The 24,658-nt window shown below is 45.1% G+C and overlaps 2 protein-coding genes across 3 annotated transcripts in view; both read right to left on the bottom strand.

The window, feature by feature from the left end:
- LOC311132915 (poliovirus receptor-like) overlaps positions 1–13,027 on the bottom strand; it is a 76,696-nt gene extending 63,669 nt beyond the window's left edge. Inside the window, exon 1 of one of the 2 annotated variants that reach the window (XM_084166298.1) lies at positions 12,656–13,027. In XM_084166298.1, coding sequence (XP_084022424.1) covers positions 12,656–12,743 — 88 coding nt within the window. In that variant the 5' untranslated portion in view covers positions 12,744–13,027. The remainder of the gene's footprint in view (positions 1–12,655) is intronic. The other variant, XM_084166299.1, reaches the window with a different exon arrangement.
- Positions 13,028–21,619: 8,592 nt separating this feature from the next.
- Positions 21,620–24,278, bottom strand: LOC311131786 (transcription factor 19-like; the record flags this gene model as incomplete). Its single annotated transcript, XM_084164917.1, has 3 exons — positions 21,620–22,572; positions 22,785–23,769; positions 24,020–24,278. 3 exons carry the CDS (start codon positions 24,276–24,278, stop codon positions 22,254–22,256), a joined length of 1,563 nt encoding a protein of 520 aa, XP_084021043.1. The 3' UTR covers positions 21,620–22,253.
- Positions 24,279–24,658: the final 380 nt, after the last annotated feature.

The following is a 24,658-nucleotide window of genomic DNA, read 5'->3' as shown; positions in this document are numbered from 1 at the left end:
AATGGGCAAAACAAGTGACCTAAGCAACTTTGAGCGTGGTATGATCGTCGGTGCCAGGCCTGCCGGATCCAGTATCTCAGAAACGGCCGCACTCCTGGCTTTTCACGCACAACAGTGTCTAGGGTTTACCGAGAACGGTGCGACGAACAAAAAACATCCAGTCAGCGGCAGTCCTGTGGGCAAAAACAGCTCGTTGATGAGAGGTCGAAGGAGAATGGCAAGAATCGTGCAAGCTGTTGTGTGCAGAACAGCATCTTGGAACACACAACTCGTCGATCCTTGTCACGGATAGGCTATCGCAGCAGACGACCACACCGGGTTCCACCAACCAATCTGCAGCAACTGCGTGATGCCATCACGTCAGCATGGAGCAACATCCCTGTGGAATGTTTCCGACCTGTAGAATACATGCCCCGAAGAATTCAGTCTGTTCCCGAGGCAAAGGGAGGTCCAACCCGGTACTAAATGGGTGTATCTAATAAACTGGCCAGTGAGTGTACACCTTCACTGTGGTCTACCAAGGTCTTTACCCTGTCTGATTTTTACATAAACATCCTCATATAAAAATACCAGTGAAGAGGTGCTCTCCACATTCACCCACCTCTTTGGGAAATGTGCCCTGCGTGGGTATCGGCTTACAGAGTCAATGGAACTTGACCCCTTTTTATGTAGCAGTATGTTCACCACTATGACCGTGGGACTGATTTCTCATATTCATCAAAAACTAGGGCACAAAAAAAACGAGAGCTAAAACGTGGTCAGGAAACCCGGGCTGGTCTATTTTCTGTGTGGTCTGACATACTAGCCTGGCCAAGGTCTGTGAGCTGAGCAAATGGCTCCATGCCGCGTGAGGTCTTCACCAGAGGAAATGCGCATGATACGACAAATTGTGTTTTGTTATTCTCCGATTTTATCTTGTGGTGTGTTTATTTAGTAGCCGAGGTCCATGCAGAACAATTGAGCCATCCATCTACCCACTCAGCAATAGCATTTCCTCTCTTACAATTTGCTCTCGCCTAATTCAATTCGTCTTGAGTGGGCAGGTGCACAAAATCCTTGCATCACCAGACTCACGGATAGAGATGCACAGGGTGTGTCGAGTCTATCCATTTCACTGTCAGATAGATCAGTAGCTCTGCACAGATACAGCTCAATTAAATTCTAACCAATAAGGGCTGTACAAGAACCCTTACATCATTTGGATTTACTGATGTCCAGTCACAGGGCGTTGGAGCCCATCCGTTTCAGATCACTAGATCTGTGCAGATTGCAGCTCAGTTCCGCGATGTGAAACAGCCTCCGACTCTCCCCACAGGCTTCTGTGGAAATCTCCCATGCCAGGCATCCCTATTCATCCTCACCCCAGTCTCGCCCCTATCTGATGTGCTCTCACTAAGTATAGACCTTTTTCACTTCAGCTCATTAAGGAGAAATGTAGACACCTTCCCTGTCAGCTTAGCACTCCCTCCTCCCCAGCCCCCCTTCCCTGTTTTTCGATTACTTATGAGGCAACCCCGCCTCTCTCCTCTCTGCCTTCTGCCCTCCGTCTCAGTGACAGATCATCTCCTCCATTAACGCAGTACAACTCCCTCCATTATCTCTCCCTTCTCTGACTACTTTCTTTTGTCTGCTGCGGTAGTTTCGCTATTTCCTGCTGTTCTTACTCGCTGTTAGCATTCGCCCCATTCTGGTTCTTCATGCAGTTCCCTCCACCTCTTCTTTCTCCATTTCCTCTCCTCTGATTTATTCCTGTCAGATCTCTCTCTTTCGCTATCTCCCTATTCATCAACACCTGTGTGTCATTATCCCAGTGGGTAAATAGCGGCAGATTACCCGTCTGTTTTCCCTATGCACAGTTGAGGTCAGCCGAGCATCCTCTGATCCAAACCTACAACACAGTATGAAGCGCCTTAATTCTGATTCTGGGTCAGCTGTTATGGACACCTCTTCAGGAGGATGCCTGCGTGGCGAAACAAAGCCTCCGCTCGGGCTCCCGGTGTGATCACTAATTAGGTGCTCGTCAGCCTGTCCTGTTCCTGTTAACTCCGGCATGGTTCCCCCCCAACAGTGTCCCCAGAGTGTAGCTACTGCCTAATGAAGTCCTGTAGCCATCACTGCTAATGGAGCCGTCACATTGCTTATTCCAACAGTGCTTGGTCATGGACCCTCTCCAGCATCCGCTGCCTTATACGATGGGAGGCTGCACCGATGCACAGCTTATCTGGCAGACTACTAGAGTGACAAAGATTGAGAGTGACAGTCTGTGTGCGAGTGTGTCTGTTGGGGTCAATGGCAGCGGTGTCACTGGAGATTCGTAGCGATATGATGACACATTAGCCCACATTTGTTCTGGAAGGAAGGAGAGTGTCCACTGAACGATACTATACTACCACTGAGACGGTGGCCCTGGATAGGGTGACTGTTCCATTCACAGTCATTCAAAGTATCTGCTGAGATTGGCTCTCTCGTTCACTACAACCCAATGCAAACAAGCTTGGTGGAGGCGGTGTACCATTCACTGAAGTTTTACTCATTGAGAAACTGTTGAGTTCCGTTGGCTTTACATTAGAGTTCATCTGTAATCTTTTAACCCTTTTATTTGGAGGCTGACCGAAATAACGAAGAATGGAATGCCAGAAATGCTCACTTCATGTTGGTTGCTCTGAGGGAGAGCCCGTTGCGTTTTCCTCCCTCTCATTGGCTCTCCTTCCCTTCTGTTCACATCTGAATAAATAAACATAGGGTGGGGTGGCGGAGTGGGAAAGTAGGGCACTTCAACCTGGATGTGATGTAACAGCCTAACTCATTTGCAGAGATAGGACACGGAAATACTGTGTGTACATACACATACATACACAGAGAGAGACAGAGAGAGAGAGAGACAGAGAGAGACAGGTGTTACTGCAAATTGGAGCAACTATATGAACACTAATTACCTACTGGGGTGCAGGAGCGGGAGAGGCTTCAACACAGGGGAAAGGAGCGATTGAGAGCATGTCTGCTAAAGAGGGGAATGGTTTGAAAAAGGCAAATTATCAGGCAGTCTGTGCCAGGGAGAGGTAAAGAGGGAGAACAAAATGGAATATAAGAGATGGAGGGCTGGGTTTAAGAGGTAAACTGACAGTCACTGAATCAAGGGAAGTGGAGAGGTGCCCTGAGAGGGGAGGAAGGGAGAGAGAGAGAGAGAGAGAGAGAACAGGGGAGGTAGAGTGAGAGAAAGAACAGGGGAGGTTGAGGCGAGGGAGAGAGAGATAGACAAAGTGGAAGGGGAGCGTTTCGACATGGAGACAGGGGGTACAGAAGGGCCACATTTCCACAGAGTGCATTAATAATATATGCCGGCTTAAGCATTTCATTTGAGAGCGAAAACGTTCCTGTGGGCATGACATGCAGGCACAGTCCCCCTCCTTCTCTCTTCTGCTCCCTCCCAAGGCAGAGTCTATTTAAATGTCTAATTTAAATGTGTGTTTAATCGGGGAGTGTCATAGCTCTAATCGCGGCTGGCGTCACAGCCTCCTCTTCCCCTCTCACTCTCCTCATCTCCGTCTCTTCCTCTCTCTCTCGGCTCACAGCCTGCAGCGCGTTTAGACTGTCTCTGGGAGAGAGCAGGAGAAACGAGAGGGAGAAAAGAGAGGGAATAAAGTAGTCCCTCTGCCCCTGAGTGCCGGGCCTTGTGATGATGATGAATTAATGAATCGCTGACAAACTCTTGGGCTGCAGACGAGTGTAAGCACACGCAGAGGGGGCGTGACGAAGGGCGAAAAAAAGCATTGCGTCTGGAATTAGGAATGAATAGAGTTGGGCCGCAGCCAACCGGGCGGCGCCTGAGGGGGGTTGGGGGATACTCCGGGGAGATGATTCCAGCGGCAGAACGTGGACGCATGCCCAGAATAACCCCCTTCAGCTCCCCCCACCTCCAGCTCCCCAAAATACTGGCACACGCTGCGCCCATGCACACAGAGTAATCGTAAACACAGCTCGGTTGCAACGCAAGGCCCCAATAAAGGGGAGAACCGGGGAAGGAAAAGCCCCTGGGGGCCGGCGGGGTGGTTTTTAGTTCAGGGGAGGTCTTCAGCAACACGCACGAATGCTCTCCACAGGCAGAATGTGCAGCGATACGGCAAAGCTGGCCAGAAAGATTTTTCTAAATATATATGTCTTCACTCATCCGGTTTCTTCATCAACAACTCCTCCAAGGCACAAACCCCCTCAGAGTCTTCGGCATCACATTCTCTTCAGATTTCTCCTGTCGTCGTACGTCCACAGTTCTGTCCAAGGGAGATATTGGCGCCCACTCCACCGTTACCTTAACCTATCTGACCTCCGCTGACCTCTATCTGGTATGTGTCACTGTCTCCTCTTCCCACACATGGATGGTGGTCTGAATCGACCCCACAGCTCAATACTGTCAAGGCTCCATTAAGACTGAAAACCATCTTGATTTAGCACCAGGTTCCTCACTGGGAGGAGAAAAAACATGGTCTGTTTGCGCTCCATTGTTGTGTCGCTGGGAAAGCTCTTCTATTCTGATGGCAATTCTTATCCTGGGTATATAATTAGCAATTGGGTGGAAAAGGTCACGAAATCCAGGGGCTTTTATGAGATGCAAGGAAATAAAACTAACGATTGTTGGATGACTGCGCAGGTTTGGGAATTCCCTTGGGATTGCGTAGTCAGCCTTGACTTGGACGGCGCACTACTATCAATATCATTATCGGTATTGTTATTTCAATGCATTAACAGGGCGGCTTAAATATGTTTTTTCCTCCCACATGAATAACATCTAATTCTCTGTTGTCATGCTGGCCTTGTTAATGAATTAGTGCTACGTTGCGCTTACAGAACTGTTATTTATCCTTATAAAAGAAAGTTAAGTAATACGCATGCTTTCTCTCTCACCTATTGACAATACCGCTTTACAAACATGGTTTCTCTAAACCAGTTCCAGATTGAGTGGCTGTCGCTACAGTACATTCTAGAAATAGAACATAGATAGATGTTCTGTGCCACAAGGACCATTGTTGGAAACAGAATCTCTTTGGAGTGAAGCCCAATTGTCCTTCACACCATAATGGAAGAAAATGTACACAAGGTCTAATGGTGACAGCAACAGGCTGGGCCACACACAAACAGCAATGGTCTAATGGGGACAAAATCCCAGCAAAGTAGCTATTCACCTCCATTCATGAGTGGCAAAATGTTAGATTAATTTGGATTTTAAGAATAATGACTAAAGAATTTCACCCCAAACACAGTATAAATGTTAGAATTATCATGTAGTGTCAACCCACTAACAGAGGGGGCGTTACTAACCATTCAAGGGGGAAGGCGGGAACTGTTTAAGAAAGCCACCTAAAGGTGGGAGGAGCATAGTGTCTTTGTTTGTCAAGGGGTATAAAAAACAGGATATTTGTGTTTTTGAGCAGAGCTCTCCTTGAATAAAATTTACCGATAATTACTTGTGGATTGTGGACCTTGAATCATTGATGATTAAAACCAGAGCTTTACAACCTCTGGTAATGATTCAAGCTTAGGTCAAATTAGAGATAGAAATTCACATGACACAAAAAAACAGGCAGCTCCTCTCTGGAGTGCTGTTTCGCAAGATAAAACACAAAAAAAGAGCCGCTCAAAGGTTGATCTGGATCCAGTTTTTGTTTTTTTATCATCAATGAATCCCAGGTGCTACAGTTTGGGCAGGTAGAACAGATCCCAGAACAGTGGGAGAGCTTCTCTCGTACAGGTTAGGCACAAAGGCTTCAAAGGGCCTCTCTCTCAATGCTCTGTCCCAGTGAGAATGGTGGGAGGGAGAACATTCACAGTCTATTTCTGTCTGGAGAGGCCAGGGCTCCATTTTTCCAGATAGACTACATGATGAATAGGACAGTGGATGACCTGTCACACAGTCCACCGCAGGCAGGGCGCAGGGCTTCGTGGACTGGAAAGCCATCTGTGCATCATAGGGGCACGACACTCAGTTTAGGTGGCAATTAAGCTCCACCCCAGAAGGCATCTGCCTGGCTCCTTCCAAAGGCAGGACAGCAACAGGGCACCAGGAAGGAAGTCGTACCTGCAGGACAGGTATGTCTAGATCCACTGGGTCATCTTTTACTGTCCGTCCACTGCAGGCACACACAGTACAATACCCCTCCCCCTACTCCTACTAAAGTCTGCAGTCTGACTCAGGCAGTGGTAGGGGTTCTGAGAAGCTCTGACACGCTATGTTAATTAATCATCAAAAGCGACACTGCAATTAGTCTGTGCTACATTGTTCTGATTTATGGTGCAAAGACAATGTTTGAGCTGGCATATGTTTTCAGGCATAAGAAATACTTCATTCATTATGAATGGGGAGACGCGTCATCTCGACTACGGGTCTAAGAGCTGAAAAGAGGCACGCTATTGAAAATCCATGTTAAAAATAAATGTTAATTGTAAGAGGAAATTAAAATTTGATTAGCAAACAGACCGGCAAGAACAGCGAATGAACAAACAATATTAACTGTAATCATTGTTGGTCGTTATGGGGTGCCAACTGCAGGGGCATTCTCTCAGTAAACCCCCTCTCTCTGAACATACACAAACACAGCATTGAGAGGGAACAGCGAGGACAGTGTGGAGAAACACAGCTGGAACATCAGGGATGGAGGGGGGAGACAGGAAAGTCCTTAGGGGAAGATAGTTAAAATAAGCACTTCTTCCAGCCTTTTGTACAACGATATCTGGGTTCAACAACACAGGCTGAAGATCTTTTGTCTACTCCTATGACAGAGAACTGGGAAACTCGAGAACAAGATATGAGGCAGAGTAGCGTCTTCTCTTAGATATTATTGTACTACGTACATAGTTTGGCAAAATGAGGGCATATTTATCATGACAAGATGGTCAACTCAATTGAATTGAGCAGGGAAAGGGAGAGAAATTGAGACAGTCAAACTAATCTGCTCTGCTGTGTGTAGCCGCCTAGACGCAGGGGAAGGTGTGCAGAGGAATGGATTGCAAAGATGGAATAGAGAGAGCAGGGTGGGATAAGGAGATGGTGGCTGAAGAGGCAGACCACAAAGGGAGAGGGGGAGAGAGAGAGAGAAACATGGCAATAGATGGAGGCTTGTGGCCTCGGTCTGAGGGTCACCATTACAGATAAGCACTAAAATAAACATGACCATGCCTGTCCCTCTCAGCCACAGAGTCAGTGAGAGATGGAGGGATTTCAGGGGGGAAATATGAAAGAGAGAAAGGATAAAAGAGACAGAGAGAGCCAGTGAGGGTGCCAGGGATTAATCTTAGAGGACTGGCTTTAATGTGTGACAGAGAGACAGAATGGGAGTTGGAGAAAGAACGAGGGCAGAAAGCCAATTTCGCTTTTCACAAGTAATCACGCTGGTAAGCCTTTTACAGGAAAGTGGGCGAGATGCTTTCTTATGACATGGTCATTTCAGACAGCATTTCTCAGCACTGAGCAGACACTCGGGAGACGGTGGTGCTTGCTGAACATCAACAATAAACCAATCAATATAAACCAATTCCTGCTATAGAGGCACATTATGCCTGGGTGGAGCATAAATGCCTTGGAAAATGTTCGATGAAACATTTATTAATCACCTTTGTGCAGGCTAAGGAAATCTGTTGCATGCCTGAAAGGCAGAAGTTGACACCTTCCCGTAACTTTCACTTGGCACTGCTCATCTGATCGCACTTTGAACAGAGAGTGGGAGATGTGAAAGAGGAAAGATTGAGCACAAGGGAGATCTTGAGAGAGAGAGAGAGAGAGAGAGAGAGAGAGAGAGAGAGAGAGAGAGAGAGAGAGAGAGAGAGAGAGAGAGAGAGAGAGAGAGAGAGAGAGAGAGAGAGAGAGAGAGAGAGAGAGAGAGAGAGAGAGAGAGAGAGAGAGAGAGAGAGAAGACAAAGAGGAAGAGGAAGAGGGGGATGATGAGTATAAGTGCGAGAGTGGAGAAAGACAGCAGCGAGGAGAGAGGCTGAGAGAGTGATTATGTTAAACAACACTGCAACCCACGGTAATTGTGCTGTCTCGCTCCACTGCCCATATTAAGGCAATGGGCGCGTGAGTGAATGGGTAACCTTAACCTGTATTGATTCAAAACCCTTGCTGCAGTGCTTTCCAGACAAACAATGTATTTGCAAGGCACAGAAACTAGTGCACACACAAAGACACACAAACAGTTGCCAATGAACTTGTGAACCTTGCTGCGAAGCTAATCTGGAAATTCTTCAAATTCAGCCAGAAAGGCAGATGACCTCCAGCGGTGGGGAAGCTTGCATTCCGATCACCAGGGGCTATGCGATGAGCGTCACCCCATGTGACACACACCGACTGAGCAACTGCGACTGATGATAATGATGATGATGGAGGTGGGAGGCCTGCCATGTCTTCCCTTTGGCAGAGTCCAGCCTGCATCATCCGGGAAACACAGACAGACAAAAACCTGAATGGAGGAATTCATGCCATCCCCTTCTGTAATCCACAGAACAAACAAGCTGGCCAGGGGGGCTTGGATAAGGAGGCAAAACGCGCTGTCTGGAAGCAGGCGTGCCAAAGACGGCGTAACTGCCATGCCTTACATAGGCATGCAGTCACCTTGGCTTGTTGTGGTGTTACCCAGAATACTGCACCGGCGATGGGTTATGTACTGCATATCAGCGGGTGAAAACAACCAGAGTCTGTGGAGGGTCGCTGTCATTGCCACCTATTCTATGTCGGTGAAATGGTACACACTAAACGCCTTAACCGTTTCCCTTCACCGGTGCTGTGGGCTGTCATAAGCCTCGGAGCAGTGTCTTCCTCCATACACTCCAGCGGACACACTCCCAAGGATGAGGCATCCCACTGCCTCTGACACGCTCCGGGCGGCTTATTCCGGGAAAACCAGAAGCATTTTGACACTCAACAGAGAGTGGCAGTGTCGCAGCGCAATAAACTCAAGACACTATAAAAAGTTCCAGGAATAGCGAGAGGTTGACAATTCCCCCACACTTGTCAAGTTCAATGCGGTGCGTTACGGGGGCAGACTCGATTCCAGAGCCATGTAACTGGGAGGCTAGATTGTGTTATTCTAGTCGTTCTGGGTTTCAGTTGGATCAGATCATGCCCCTGTGTCTGATTAACTGTGTTCAGTGCCGTGTGCTGGATGATTCCGCCAGCCTCGTGTCAATGTGTATGAATGTGTGATGCTGCGAACAGTAAGTCTCCGTAGCATGTGCTCACATTTCCCTTCCGCACTCACCAGTAAAACATTCTTAACTGTTTAAACATTTGTGTAGGCCTGGATTTTATAAACCAGGTACATAGGATTGGGCCTACTGGAAATTGCATGCAAAAAAATGTAATGGAGCATACTTGAAAGAGAACGCATCTTATTAGCAATCTCTGCGGCAATCACTCACCCAGTGTGAAAATTGGGCGAATACAAGTCACACCCCCGAAAGTGAAACACCATAGAAACATCCCACGCTATTAGGCTCTCGTCACATTTCTAAAAGCCTCTGCACTGAAAATAGACTCTGGGGTTAAGACATGCCTGTCAGTTTCAATTGCCAAACCCACTGGTAAATGGAAGCAACCTTTTTATGTTTTTGTTTGCTACACAAGACAACATGGGGCATTTGCTACTAGTTGCGCTAAAAAATATATTTTTTCCACTCAGAGTCATAAAAATGCATCCTGCCCTCAGTGTTTTCCATGCATGTAATTTTATTCCTTTCTATTTTTGTTTTGATGCCTAGGGTTGAGGGAGCTGCACAAATAAAAATCTGAAGAAAGTTGTGGTAATACCATCTCTCTACAGGAAGCAACTAGATCCATTTTTGTTTAGTCCTCAAGTTCAAGTTTTGCCTATAGACTCAACAAAAGTAAATTGATACAAAAGTAGTGGAAAAAGTGTCGGTGCTCAGCTCCTGTTTGATCCAGACCAGAGACGGCCTATAACATGTCATAGAAGGGTTACGACATCTACCATGAAGACAATTCATCAAGTGTTTGTCATGCCTTTTAACAGTCAGACAGAACGGTCACCAGGTCTGCAGAGACTAAATGTCGTGATAAAGTGCTTGAAGGAAAGTACGCTGAAGTGGCGCGGACCAGTAATGTGCTGCAGCCGTCAGGCACAATTTTCAATCAACCCCTGGAATTACTGAGGGATATAAAAGTAATTAATAAGGCTTGCACTGTCGTAGCCGAAAATAATTATTATATTCTAGGTCTGTTTTAAAATAGAGAAGTGCTGTGAATACATTTCCACCCCGACACTGGTGTAGAGAGACGTTGGTGTGCAGAGAGATGTTGGTGTGCAGAGAGATGTTGGTGTGCAGTATGCAAACGAGAATGACATGCTTAACGCAGGGGAGTCGCAGAGAACCCAATCAGACATTCTGATTTAGGCAGGGGGCACATGGAAGGGCGAGAGAAGAGTTGTTTACCTAGCCCACTCAGAAATCCATCTCTTTAGCCTTTGTTTTTATCTCAAACCGCAGGTGGGTGGAGAGGTTTTGAAGACTGGGAAAATCAGTAGCTTATCTACCTCCATCTCGGTTGCATCAGCAGGAGGGGTTGACCTAACCAACTTGTTGCAAACGATTTAGAAGTTACTCGATGGTGGAGAGGGCATTTATTGATGGCGTACACATCTCAATCGAATCTTTTTACTCCTCCATAACACTATTAATTTATGATTCTATTTGCATTCATTACTGCACTGCATGTCTTTATCCATTTGTGCAGGTGCAGTTCTATTCCATTTCTCTGTTAAGATTATCTGGGTTATTCCACAGTAATCCTTGGAGACGGTTTACTGTTAATGAAAATAAATTAATGATTTTCTTTTGATCTTGTTGTTATAATAGAGTTGGTTATTTCCTTTGAACACCTGAAAACCTCTACATGCAAGAAGAAAATGGTGTATACATTCCCCTACAGTGAGAGGCCTGATTTGGTTGAGCTGAGGACATGCAGGGACTTTTGTCTAAACATTTTCGCAGTTTGAGTCCCCCCCCCCCCCCCCCTCTCTGCTTGAGTCTCTGACAAACCAGACATCTATAAACAATGGGGCCCAGAACTCAGGGGGGAGATGGGGGCGGGGGGGGGTATTGGGCCTTTTAATTCACCAATGACTAAAGCTGCTCCAACAAAGGGCCCGGACGGGAGCTGGAGAACAGTCTGAAAATAGGCTAGAAAGAGAGAATGGGCATGCTGTGAAAGGGCTGAAATTTGTTTTATGTGGGTGTGGGTATTGGATTGGGGGGGTTTGTTATCTGAAGTCTATTTAGGATTCTTTGAATGTTGCTTGAGCTCTGAAATCGTAAAACATTCAGAAATTGTTTAGCTTCAATTCATACTGCAGGCCTTATTATACTGACACCTGTTTGTAAGGAGGATTTGTATGGGCATAAAAAGAGCAAGAAGAATTCCTAGAGAACTGAAATTGCTTTGGGTTACTAAAAAGACATTACAGCACACAAAACTGATTTAGTTTTTCACAACCCTGGCCTGAATTCAATATTTATCAATTAGTACACTAGCAACACCACCAGAAAAGATGGACACCTCAATGGGCAAAATTCATGCTGCCACTAAGGAGTATCCATGACAACCAGCTCAAAATCTCTTTGACCTATAAACCCATGCAAACCTCTACCCAGAAACTCTTAATATGATTAAAAGTATCAGGCTACAGTAAATATAAAACACAAATAGATTAGGCCTATGCAACAATGTGCACTGTGTAATCAACCATCAAATCCCTCAAAAATCGAATAGCCCTAAACCCTAACAGGTTACAATCAAAACGTCTATACTCTCAGGTCAAACACCAGTCCAACCTTACGAGACCTCATACTTTATTTTTCATAGCCATGCTCTGGTTTTGGTTGTGATAAGGCTTGCAGTCAATGCACTCTTCAATGGTGCTGTATATGCAGATGAGTTCTTGGATACGTGACAATTGAATTTTTTATAAGGCTAAAACAAAGAAGTGTTAAGGGTGAATGTAGTTACCATCTTAATTTTACAGTTTTGACATTGACGATTTGAGGCTACACTAGAGGACACCACACAAAACGACCATAACCATGTGTCTTGGCTGACTGTTGTTGTACAGCAACACCCTGTTGCTTTTTTCTGACTTAGTTTCTGCCCTTGTAAATTATCAGCTAGATCACTGTTGTCTGAATGAAACTTGTTATCTGAACGGATCTGAGGAAACCAAAACAAATGTTCAACCGAGGTGTAAAAACAGAACACGCACACAGCGAGTAAGGTGATTCAGAACAATCAGACTTGCTGTCTACGCGCTCTGAGAAATAAATACCCCGGGAGGCCACACCTTGCATGCATAACATGGCGTACCGAAACTCGGGATAAAAGGAACCAGACGGTATTGTGTATAAGTCAACTTCCACAACAGGTCTTGAGAAATCCACCACCGCCACCTCTGAAATCATGTATGACCGTGTGGGTGAACCACACAATGTGCATGCTTTTCACATGGGACGGTGGATGGATCTATATGGCACATTTCGGTTACCGATACTGAACCTTTGAAAGAACGTGACCCATAGTAACACAGAAAGAACACGTAGAGAGAGGTAGGCTGATAAAATAACCTGAGATGACAGAATATAAGTCAATGTTCATGTTCCTTACCTTGAATAATCAGAAGGACCACTGCGGTCACCAATAAACAGTTTTTCATTGGTGATACCGGGCAATGTTTAGCGTAGTCTCTCGCCATTCTAAAAAAACGGGGTGGACATGAAATCCCCACTACCACACCAGAACGCACTGAATATTCCTTGACCGATTTCTCAGGGGGCAAAATCGAATAAGAATAGACCGCAAAACAGACCGGAGTCGGTAAATTATGGGTACGGACCGTTTGCTCTTCAGTCCGACGTCTTATTTCCTCGATTTCAAATTACAGTCGACTCTTGACAGTCACACAAAAGCATTCAAAAACCCCTCCCCGTATGGGGCGGACGTAGCGCGTACAGGTATGTCTACCGTGTGTTCGCTACTGTTGAACCAAAAGAAAGTAACGATAGTGTTCGTTCGGCGTGTCGATTAGTCAATTCCACTCAGCATTCTGGGAGATTGATTGTGATGTCACAATAAACTTTTCTCTAAACTTCAACATAGGAACGCATACAGCCTATTTTTCAAATTATTACAATAGAGAACATTCTTGCTTATTCCACTGACGTAAATTGATTGTGGAGAGATCCATTTTCTCTGTCTATTCAATATACATTTTTCGCTGTATGATATGGCATGAATGAAATCACAGTGTTCGGCTACACAGTGGATAATTGGGGTATTATGAGTGGGTGGCAACCAATGATTAATATGTACAGTATATGCTGAGACCACAGGTTGAAAGGCAGCATAGATAGAAATCAAATGAAAATGCTTCCGTTAAATTGATCAGGTTGAAAAAAGTAGTGACGTTTTAGGGACCTTCCCACCACCAACACTCATTACTATGAAACATGAAATTCAGGAACGTCCCCAAAATAATATTTGCAGAACAAATATTATAGCTGACTAGCTGTTTCACAAGATTTTGACTTTCATTTACATAAAAAAACAATAACAACGTTTAGTCATTTAGCAGACTGTATTATCCAGAGCGATTTACAGTAATGAGTGCATACATACATTAATTTAAATCCTCTGTTGATCAAAGGCACTCACCAATAATATTAATAAGGGCAACTAGTAAAGAAATAATGAGCAGTTGACAATTAGTTACTTGATTTTCATCATCAACAATCTGCACAAAATGTGGTATTCAGTCTATTGATGATTATAGACTGGTGTTGTTCGTCCTTACGTCATTTCCCAACTTGTATCCAAGATGTCACCTATTTAAATATTTATGCATAAACACACCGTCATAACCTCCTTATGGATGTATACATGTCGCTCAGAGGAGAATGTTGCCTCAGAATATGATCCTGTGATTGGTGGTATGGCCACAAGCTGTGAGATACTTCTCTATTAGCAGCTCATTATCATAGTGATCATCAGCTGACTCTCTGTCTTGGCAATACTCTCAATCAAATAATTAATAGTGGTGGAGCATCGAAAACCTTCTGTCCTCTAAACAAGTGACCACCCCCGTGTGTGGGTGTACATAGCATACAAATCACCAACTACAGTGTGCCATCTGTTGTCAGTTTGATGCAATTGCGGCCACATCCATCGCCTCGCGTTCAGGTTGTCCTGGCCTTGGCTCCTCAATCTCCTTCCAGGGAGGAATATAAATCAACTACCACCCCCTGACTGGCTGTCAGCTCAGACACCTATTGTGTTATTTACCCAAGATGCTTTGTTCCACGGCTGGAGCCAGGCAAGCTAGCAAAGTGCTAGCATTGTTTTCTTTGTATAGGAGTCCATGAATTGTAAATGTGGTCCTCTGTTTTCACTCCCATTCCAACAAGCCCCAAGGCCCATATGGTTGCCATCTGATTTGTGTGGATATAGATTTGTATGTTTTTCTAAGAGGGAAGGGAACCCGCAGGTTGCCAGATAATCTTTAATCTGCAAACGTGGAGCTGTGGGTGAGAGGTGCCTGTCCATCACGATAAGGAGCCTGCTGACATGGCTGAGATTGGAGGTTGAACACAACAAACGGCAGGGGGCCAGAGCTGGATGCCATCATTGTGCCTGGGCAAAATGGAGGCAATGTTCACTATCACTCAACCAAGGGTAGATTGGGCAGGCCATGTCATCTGCAACATCTAGCTGGCACAAATGTAGGTTTACAGGGTCTTAGTCTAAAATTATTCATAACTTTAGCCCTGGGGTTTATTGGGGGTTTATTAGGGTTTGTGTTGGGGTTAGCTCCATGGAGACCAACTACCTCTAGATATTGTCTTAGTTGTGCTGGTGAACGTTAAACACTGAAATACTGCACTGTTCAATTGGCAATCTTTTTCAACTAATAAAATAATGAGTTTTTCTGTCCCAAAGCTCTGCCAATTGTCTGACCGGCACTACTGATGGCTCGACCCAAGGAGGCTTCAATGGAAGACTAGTCCTTCCACTGTGACATACAAACCAACAGAAAGACCAAGCCTACAGTATCTGTGGAAAACAAACTGCCCATCAAAAAGCTGATTTGGTAAAACCATGTCATCAAAAGAGATGACTAAAGTAAATGCATCTGATGTTTAGTAGCCTCTTCCATCTCCCCCTCTCTCGGCCAGACCCTGTCCGTGCCATTTGAGAAATTGCCCCTGTGGCCAGAGATCGGCTCAGAAGAATCAGATTGATTAAACAAGCTGCCGCTTAATGTGATCATGTATCAATCGGAGTGACACGTTAAGCGCCGTATGTCTTAGCCGTGGCAGCCTGCTTCATTTTTTAAAGTATTGATCTCACATCTCCCTCGTCTCTCCTCCTCCCTCCATATTTTACATTTACATTTACATTTTAGTCATTTAGCAGACGCTCTTATCCAGAGCGACTTACAGTTAGTGAGTGCATACATTTTCCCTCCCCCACGATGACTTAATTCTTCCCCCTTTCTTTTCATGCCGTCAATAGAGTTTAACCCTCTCCCTTTCCCCTCCCCTATTAGCTGAGCTGTAGCTAAGTGTTGCTTTGGTAATGGTACTCTAAAGGAGCAGCAGATAGTTATGTTCGCTTTAATTAAAGACATTAAAGGGCTGGAGAGACATGGAGCCCCGGGGAGGAAGCGTTCTCACACCTCCTGAAATACTCTCTCTTTCTTCCCCTCCCTCTCTCACTCTATCTTCCATTCTCTCCATCTCTCTCCCACTCTTTTCTCTTCCTCTTCCGCTATCTGTTTCTCTCTCGGTGTCTCCGCCACCTCATCCCTGGTGTTCTCCGACTCGTGAATATCTTCATTAGTTTAGTACCGTGGACTTTGTTTACAGTTAATTAGTGTTTTCCCTGTTCATTTATTTCCAGCACATTTGTTGCCGGATTTAAGAAATGGTGTGGGTTTGCGTTTCAGGCACAAGGGTGGTAGCTGTGTGTTTGTGAATATATACAGAGGCCCTTGTGTGTGTGTTTACAGCTTCTGTGAGTTGGCATTTGTCTCACCTAAAGCGTATACATTTGTGTGACACACACAGAGAGGCTTTTGTTCTCATGCTGAGAAAGCCTCTCCTAGAAGTCCTTGTTGCATCTGGTCCGTCTTGTTTCTCCATATTTTGCAATTTTTACACATTTTAATCGCATCTGTTCTGTTCCCTGTACGGCGTCACTGGCTCCTGTTTGTGTGTCCGTTCATCCACTCCTCATCCGCAATGCACAGCTCACACACAAACACAGTGGCAGGCAGGCGCTCTGATCGTCTCACATCCTCTCAACACTCCTCCATAAATAGAAAACTGGCTCCCCAGGGGGAGGCTACAATGTTTGGAGGACAGATTAAAGGGGGGAGAGCTCATTGAGGGAGGGGCTGGCTGGCTAGATGTGTGAGTCTGGCGAGATTGCCAGTCCGGTTGAATTTCCTCACATTCTCTCCCAGTGTGAGAGAGCCTTTGGGTTTTACATCCCTTGTACTTGACTCATGTCCGCTGTTTAGCCCCTCTGCCATGTGAAATAGTAGGCGTTTTACTCCCATCACATATAGACTTAGCTAAAACAATTACTGAGAATGGATTGGGACAAGAATACTCATTTATGTAAGCAGCAGAGCAGCTGCAGAGCAAGTGTATCACATAATTGGCAGTTCAACAGCGGTTTGCCCTTGTGGAAGACTAAGTGGGCACTCCTTCACAGCCTACAATAAAGCCAGCTGTCATTGCTACCATTTACTTTCATCCACTGAGTCTCAACTCAATTGTTATGACTCAGAAATAGCTGTGCTACCTGTGGGAAGGTAAGGTGGGAGCCATAGAATGATAACATTCATTCTCCAACACAGACCCCATAGGTGCAGTTAAGTACAATCTTGTTTTCATAATAAGATTCACAATAATTATTATTCTTGTGATGTTAACCTCCCGACCCCAGATCACTCAAACACCCAGACGCTAGAGGGTTGATATAGCCAAATTGTTTTGAATTATAATCAACTGCTTTTGTGATGTTAACCTCCCGACCCTAGATCACTCAAACACGCAGATGTTACAGTGCAGATATAGCCCCACTTGCTTTGAGATTAGGATGGACTGGAGACTGATGGTTGTTTTGTTTACCACCTGTGGACTGAGTTCAGAGAATGAAGCATGCCACCCACTGTGAGATGCTGGTGTGAGTGATGGCCTTGTGTGTGTGTGTGTGTGTGTGTGTGTGTGTGTGTGTGTGTGTGTGTGTGTGAGTGTGTGTGTGTGTGTGTGTGTGTATGACTGGTCATTTCATTACATGTTGTGATACCAGTATGTGTTGTATGCTCAGGCAGCATGTTAAACCCTCTCTGATGAGCCTAACGACAGATAGGGTGCCGTTAAAGTGTCATGTCCAATAACTGCCACACTTACTCTTCCCTCCCTCTGACATCAGGGCCATCCATCACAGTTGGTTATCTGTGACATAAAGCCTGGTCATGTGGAATGATCACCCCCCTACAACAGGCACATTATAAATGTTTAATAGGTGTTCCAGGCTGATTTTAACCCAAGTTAAGTATCTGACTATAATTTTGTGACCACGAAACATGGCCATGAATGTATGAATGGACTATCTCTGTCCCATTGCCCGCCTGTGGTGATAAGTAAAAAAATCATTCTCCTCTCGGTTCTGCTAAATGTGATTTACAGTCGGGGAAAAAAGTATTTAGTCAGCCACCAATTGTGCAAGTTCTCCCACTTAAAAAGATGAGAGAGGCCTGTAATTTTCATCATAGGTACACGTCAACTATGACAGACAAACTGAGAATTTTTTTTCCAGAAAATCACATTGTAGGATTTTTTATGAATTTATTTGCAAATTATGGTGGAAAATAAGTATTTGGTCACCTACAAACAAGCAAGATTTCTGGCTCTCACAGACCTGTAACTTCTTCTTCAAGAGGTTCCTCTGTCCTCCACTCGTTACCTGTATTAATGGCACCTGTTTGAAATTGTTATCAGTATAAAAGACACCTGTCCACAACCTCAAACAGTCACAATCCAAGACCAAAGAGCTGTCAAAGGACACCAGAAACAAAATTGTAGACCTGCACCAGGCTGGGAAGACTGAATCTGCAATAGGTAAGCAGCTTGGTTTGAAGAAATCAACTGTGGGAGCAATTATTAGGAAATGGAAGACATACAAGACCACTGATAATCTCCCTCGATCTGGGGCTCCACGCAAGATCTCACCCCGTGGGGTCAAAATGATCACAAGAACGGTGAGCAAAAATCCCAGAACCACACGGGGGGACCTAGTGAATGACCTGCAGAGAGCTGGGACCAAAGTAACAAAGCCTACCATCAGTAACACACTACGCCGCCAGGGACTCAAATCCTGCAGTGCCAGACGTGTCCCCCTGCTGAAGCCAGTACATGTCCAGGCCCGTCTGAAGTTTGCTAGAGTGCATTTTAATGATCCAGAAGAGGATTGGGAGAATGCCATATGGTCAGATGAAACCAAAATAGAACTTTTTGGTAAAAACTCAACTCGTCGTGTTTGGAGGACAAAGAATGCTGAGTTGCATCCAAAGAACACCATACCTACTGTGAAGCATGGGGGTGGAAACGTCATGCTTTGGGGCTGTTTTTCTGCAAAGGGACCAGGACGACTGATCCGTGTAAAGGAAAGAATGAATGGGGCCATGTATCGTGAGATTTTGAGTGAAAACCTCCTTCCATCAGCAAGGGCATTGAAGATGAAACGTGTCTGGGTCTTTCAGCATGACAATGATCCCAAACACACCGCCCGGGCAACGAAGGAGTGGCTTCGTTAGAAGCATTTCAAGGTCCTGGAGTGGCCTAGCCAGTCTCCAGATCTCAACCCCATAGAAAATCTTTGGAGGGAGTTGAAAGTCTGTGTTGCCCAGCGACAGCCCCAAAACATCACTGCTCTAGAGGAGATCTGCATGGAGGAATGGGCCAAAATACCAGCAACAGTGTGTGAAAACCTTGTGAAGACTTACAGAAAACGTTTGACCTGTGTCATTGCCAACAAGGGGTATGTAACAAAGTATTGAGAAACTTTTGTTATTGACCAAATACTTATTTTCCACCATTATTTGCAAATAAATTCATAAAAAATCCTACAATGTGAATTTCTGGAGAAAAAAAATCTCATTTTGTCTGTCATAGTTGACGTGTACCAATAAATGAAAATTACAGGCCTCTCTCATCTTTTTAAGTGGGAGAACTTGCACAATTGGTGGCTGACTAAATACTTTTTTCCCCCACTGTATTTAAACCTTTTAGAATCATACTTTTAGAACCTGTTGTTACTGGCCTGTTTTATTAATTATTGAGTTGCAACTTTGAACTGGAAGCATTATAGCCCGGAGAGTTCTATAATGCTATCATTCATTAATTTTCATGGCCCATTAATATCGTTTGACTGTAATTGATACACTCATTAAATTGAACACAAGGCTTACGAATGGCGCACTCATTGTGTTCCAGACACTTACCTCTCAGGCTGTAGTATTGAGTAATAGGGTTTTCCCTCTTCTTCTGACTGGTGCTGGAAGCCCAGGAAATAGGAAGCGTCTCATATCCTGCACTGAGGGCAGAGACAGGTTCTTGGGGGAAGTGGCAGCTGCTTCAATGATCCCATTAGGCCTCAGTAAGTCTGTGTCAGTCACACCACACCTCTCAGGCACCAGAGAACATATGGAGCAAAGTCTGCGTCTGGGCCTGTTTGGCTGAGGTGTCTGATAATATTCTGTGCCAATAAGTGTACTGTAATCTATCCATCCCAAGCCTATTTTGTCCCTCGCAGTAATTTATCTCAATATTGAATTCTCTTTGAATTGTGTAAAGAAAACCTGATTTTCATTGAAAATAATTGGGAATTGCTGCATAAATATATCCAGACTTGGGTAGTTTTATACCAGGCACTTATAAGTGATGTCAACAGCTATAGAGTTCACTTAAAAGAACAAGACAGCCCTCTGCTGGTGAAAAACAAAAACGTGAAATTGCTTTTTAGCTCCATGTTCTCATTACCACCCTCCCAATAACAGTATAGTATTTTCCCTCAGACTACAATTATCTGAGCCAAATAGATTTTCTTCTCCCTACTGTCTAATTTCCAATCACCTCCAAGGTTCCCAGAATTAACACTTGTCTGTTGCTGTGGCTGGCCCAAAAGGGTTGCCGTGGAAACACGGACAATGTAATTTTCGCCCTTGAGGGTCTGGCTGGGTTTTTCCCCTGTAATCTGTTTCCCTGGCCGTCTGTGAGTATGTCTGCACAGATCTGACTTGGTATCATTCTAACCAGGGCACACCTCACTAACCTGAGAGCAGACATGCTCCAATTGGAGAAAAAATCTGGATAAAAACCTATTTTAAAAGGCCAGAGAACGTTGTCACGACCCAGAGCCATAGATGGATATGTACCCCAGAGGGCCGAAGTCTGAGTCATGGTAATATCATGGTGAATAGAAAAGAAGCTCCAGCACACACTGGTGATCTTGATGCTCCATGAAATCTGTGAAGCTGCTGCATCAAGATCACCAGTGTGCTAGTCTCTTTCCAATTTTGTACTGTTTTTATCCATGCACTTGGTAATTCAATAGCCAATAGGTGTTAGGGCTACTTTTTAAATAAGCGTCATGGTGAACAGAACAGACTTGTGAACTACAGGTTGAAAAATATATTCCATCAATACATTTTTAAATACCTTTTATTTCTTCCCTGATAACTTTGAAGACAAATACCAATAATCGGAGAGAAACATCCAACAGTAACGTGCTCTTGAGAGCTGATCTTATAATCATTAAAGTGAAGACAGTGTGAAATCTTTTGTTATACATCAGGTGTAGCAAACCCTCCTCCTGGAGAGCTACTGGGTGAGCAGGCTTTTACTCCAGCCATATTATATCCGGCCAATCAAGGTCCTAGAGAGCAACTGATTAGTACAATCAGGTGAGTTATAGTAGGGCTAGAACAAAACCCTGCAGGAGGGTAGCTCCCTGGGAGTGTTGGTCATGCCTGCCCTACAGCTTGATTAAAGAAAAACTCCACCCAGATATTTTGGTATTTGTTTCATTAGTCCATTGTTGACATAGTTCCTAAATGTTTTGCTTGTCAGCAATCAAGTTTTCAAGATTTGTAACTTACAAATTACAGAAATCATCCCCGTATACTGCATTTTGGAAAACGCAGCATCATGATACTAAATGCATAATACGGGGATGATTTCTGTATATTAAAAGTCACATATCTTGAAAACTTGATTGCTGACAAGCTAAACATTTTGGGACTATGTCAACAAAGGACTAATGAAAGATACCAAAATAGTTTTTGGGTGGAGTTCCTATGTGTTATGGACAGATATGCATACGGTACATTGTTAAGAGACATAAATCAAAGTCATCAGAAAGCTTATGTTAATTCAAAGAAAAAAAATAAGTCAGCATGTTATAGATCTGAAATCGAAAATATCAAAACAGTCTTTTAGGGAAGATTAAAACATTAACTACTAAAGATAAGATGAACACAGAAAACCCATGGTCATCTTTTTTGCGTAAACATCTTTACTCAACAGGATAGAACCAAGCTAAGCATATCCTTGCTCGATTATTCGTATTGTGTGATTATGAGAGTATTGCAATGCATACTGTGTTACTGCAGATATGAATTCGGTGAATTCTCCAATACCACCTTCATTAGCCCCAATCAACAGCAGGTTATTCACAACCCGATATAGAAGTACATAGTTCACAAAGTTATAAACCTGCTGTCTGTTACTGTATATCTACTTGTTTCCAGACTTGTACTGTACACCAGAGTAGCCTTTGTGTAGCTAAAATAGTTCAACACAGTTCATATCAGTCCCCGGGGTTACCACTGCTAACCCAAGTTCTAGCTTTCACTGTTTACCTCAAATCATTGCCCAACAGAGCGAGCGTGGATGAACACTTGGATGAAAAATGTCAGTTTAGGGCTGCCTCTAACTATTATGTACATGAGACCTGCCCCACTGTCCAAAAGAGCCTCAGTCGCACCTAAAAACCTCCACAAACACTGTACAACATCTACTTTAATCATATAATCAACAATCGTATTTTTTCCAGAAACAAGCCCCAAATTCATTGTGGTATGATTAAGGCATTAAGTGTGCTGTAGTTTAGGGGGCTGTGATCCACTCCTGCTGAATCAGCGGCAGCCACAGTGGAAGTCTTCATTGGGGTCCAGCAGGAGGTTCTTGCGGTCACAGTGCAGGCAGTCCAGGTGGTACCAGGCGTCGCAGTCGTCACACTGGACCCACTGCACCGTGTCCTGCTGGGGCAGGCGGCAGCGAGGTGCGGCACACGGCTCCACCCCCTGGGACACTCCCTCCTCTTCGTCTTCTGAGGAGGACGAGGAGGAGCTCGAAGAGGAGGACGACGAGGATGAGGAGGACGACGAGGAAGAGGAAGGAGGGGGAAGGGAGGGCCGCGGAGGAGGGTGCTTCCTTGGTCTGCCCCGCCGCTTGCTGGAGGGAGGAGAAAAGCGAGGTGTGTGAGTGTCACATTTGACTTTCAATATATTCACTCTATTTCACCAAAAATATATATTTGAGAATGTGAAGAGACAACGGAGCATATATATTTACAGAGAAGGAAAATGTACAGTGAAAAAAAAAATACTATGACATGATAGAGCAACATCACTGTAGTTTGGATGCTGTCATGAGGGCATTCTCACCCAGTGGTGACGTGAAATCTGGCAAACTGTCCTGCCCGTCCACTCTCCTCTTTGCAGATCCTCAGGGACGGGGACGCCAGCGAGTAGCTCTCTCCTCCCACCACCATAGGGGAGTACACTGGGGAGCTGTGAGCCCGTCGCCTTCCCCGCCCAGAAGATGGCGGCGAGAAAACATTCTGCTGGCGAAACACAGAGATGTTCATATTTGGGCCAGTCCTTTGATTGTTGGGGTCGATCTCCCGCCTCTGATTGATATTGAAGGATACATGGTTGAGTTTGCCGTTAGCGACGATTGTGTGACAGTTTGCGATCGGTTTAGGCACAGGCTTCAGTTCAAACTGTCGTTGTACATCCTGGTCCGTTTTGAGTAAAGAAGCGTGGAAACCCTCAGACTCAGACTTGTAGAGGCGCCTTCTCTTTGTCCCTCTCTGTCCATCCTTCAAGCTTCGCTGGTTCCTGGCCTCGTCCGAGCTGCCATCCTCCAGAAGGACAGTGTGGGCTGACTTGCGCCTGCTCTTGGATGACGGCGGGAGTGACTTGGATGAGGCCACAGAGGTAGTAGGTGGAAAGGGAGGAGGGGTGGAGGGCGGGACCAAGGATGTAAAAGGCGGGGAGGTGGAGTTTGGGTCTGTGATATTGCCGTCACTCCTCTTAAATGTCCAAGGAGTCCCATTGATCTTGCTCAGGCTTCCAATGGAATTCAGAATGACAGTCGCCCTGTTGATGGACAACGTGGAGAGATCCAAGTTGGCCACCGCCTTGCGGTCCAGGCTCGTTCTGATTCGGTTCTTCAGGTCGGAGGAGAAGGTGCCGGCCTTGGGGATGGTGATGGCGTCGAAGTCCAACGGCCGCACGCTAACCTTCTGGAAGAGAAAGTAGAACTCTGGGCTCCCTCTCTCTGATTGGCCGCCGAAGGTGAGTGTGTCACCATCTGAGAGCTCCCATTGGACACTTGGCTGCAGACGGACTTCATTTACCCAGGTACCTGGCATGGGAAGGTGGAGGAGAAAGCTCATTAGATGAAAGGCTAGTAGAATAGAGTTGAATGAGACCTAAGGAATCTAAACATAAGTGTGTGTAGTTGTAGAATATGTATAAATAGTTTTTTTAATAAATAACAAAACCCTCCCAACGATAGAATGACAGACACCAGACTACATCATAGATGGATGTCTACGATGGTGATTCTTCTAAGAGCGGTGTACTGTAATCATGTGGGATGGTGTGGAACTCACCATGGCTGCTCCGGTCCTTTATCTGCACCTTCCAGCCCCCCTCGGCCGCCCCCTCCGCATCCCTCTCAGCATGCAGCTCGGCATGGATCCGGGACACAGACGTTGAGTCCAGTGTGACATCACACAGCTCTGCCGCACGGCCCAGCCGAAACACTGAGTGGGTCAGCGCCGGCCGGAACGTGTACAGGTCCCGAGCCGAATCCGTGGAGGACGAGCCGATTCTCAACAGCTGGAAACACGGCTGAACTCCGGACAGCATGGCCACGACTCACCGATCCCCACCCCAGTCAATGACAGCTACTTTCTTACATAGAGCTTTCCATGGCTTAAACAGCACTTAAGTCAATGAATGTGATGAAAAGCTGTCTGTAATGCTGGTAAAAGCTTGGTTCTTAGTATGTGGTGTTGAATGAATTTGAACAGAGTAAACATTAAAACTTTTATTTTTATTTTATTGTATACAATCTATAACCTGCACGGTTATTTTCTGAGTAATGTCACCTAAATATCAGTTGTAATGCTAATAAGTACAGTTGACTAAGCTAACTAGTTCATAAATTGACACTAAAAGGCTGGGGGATATAACTGGCAGCTTGAGGTAGTTCAATCTGAAAAGAAGGAAGAGGGAAATTCTTAGAC

Source organism: Coregonus lavaretus, assembly GCF_964263955.1.
Source record: "Coregonus lavaretus genome assembly, chromosome: 7".
NCBI classification, from domain to species: Eukaryota; Metazoa; Chordata; class Actinopteri; order Salmoniformes; family Salmonidae; genus Coregonus; species Coregonus lavaretus.
The sequence above is the reverse complement of the archived record's forward strand: the minus strand, read 5'-3'. Positions and strand labels throughout refer to the sequence as shown.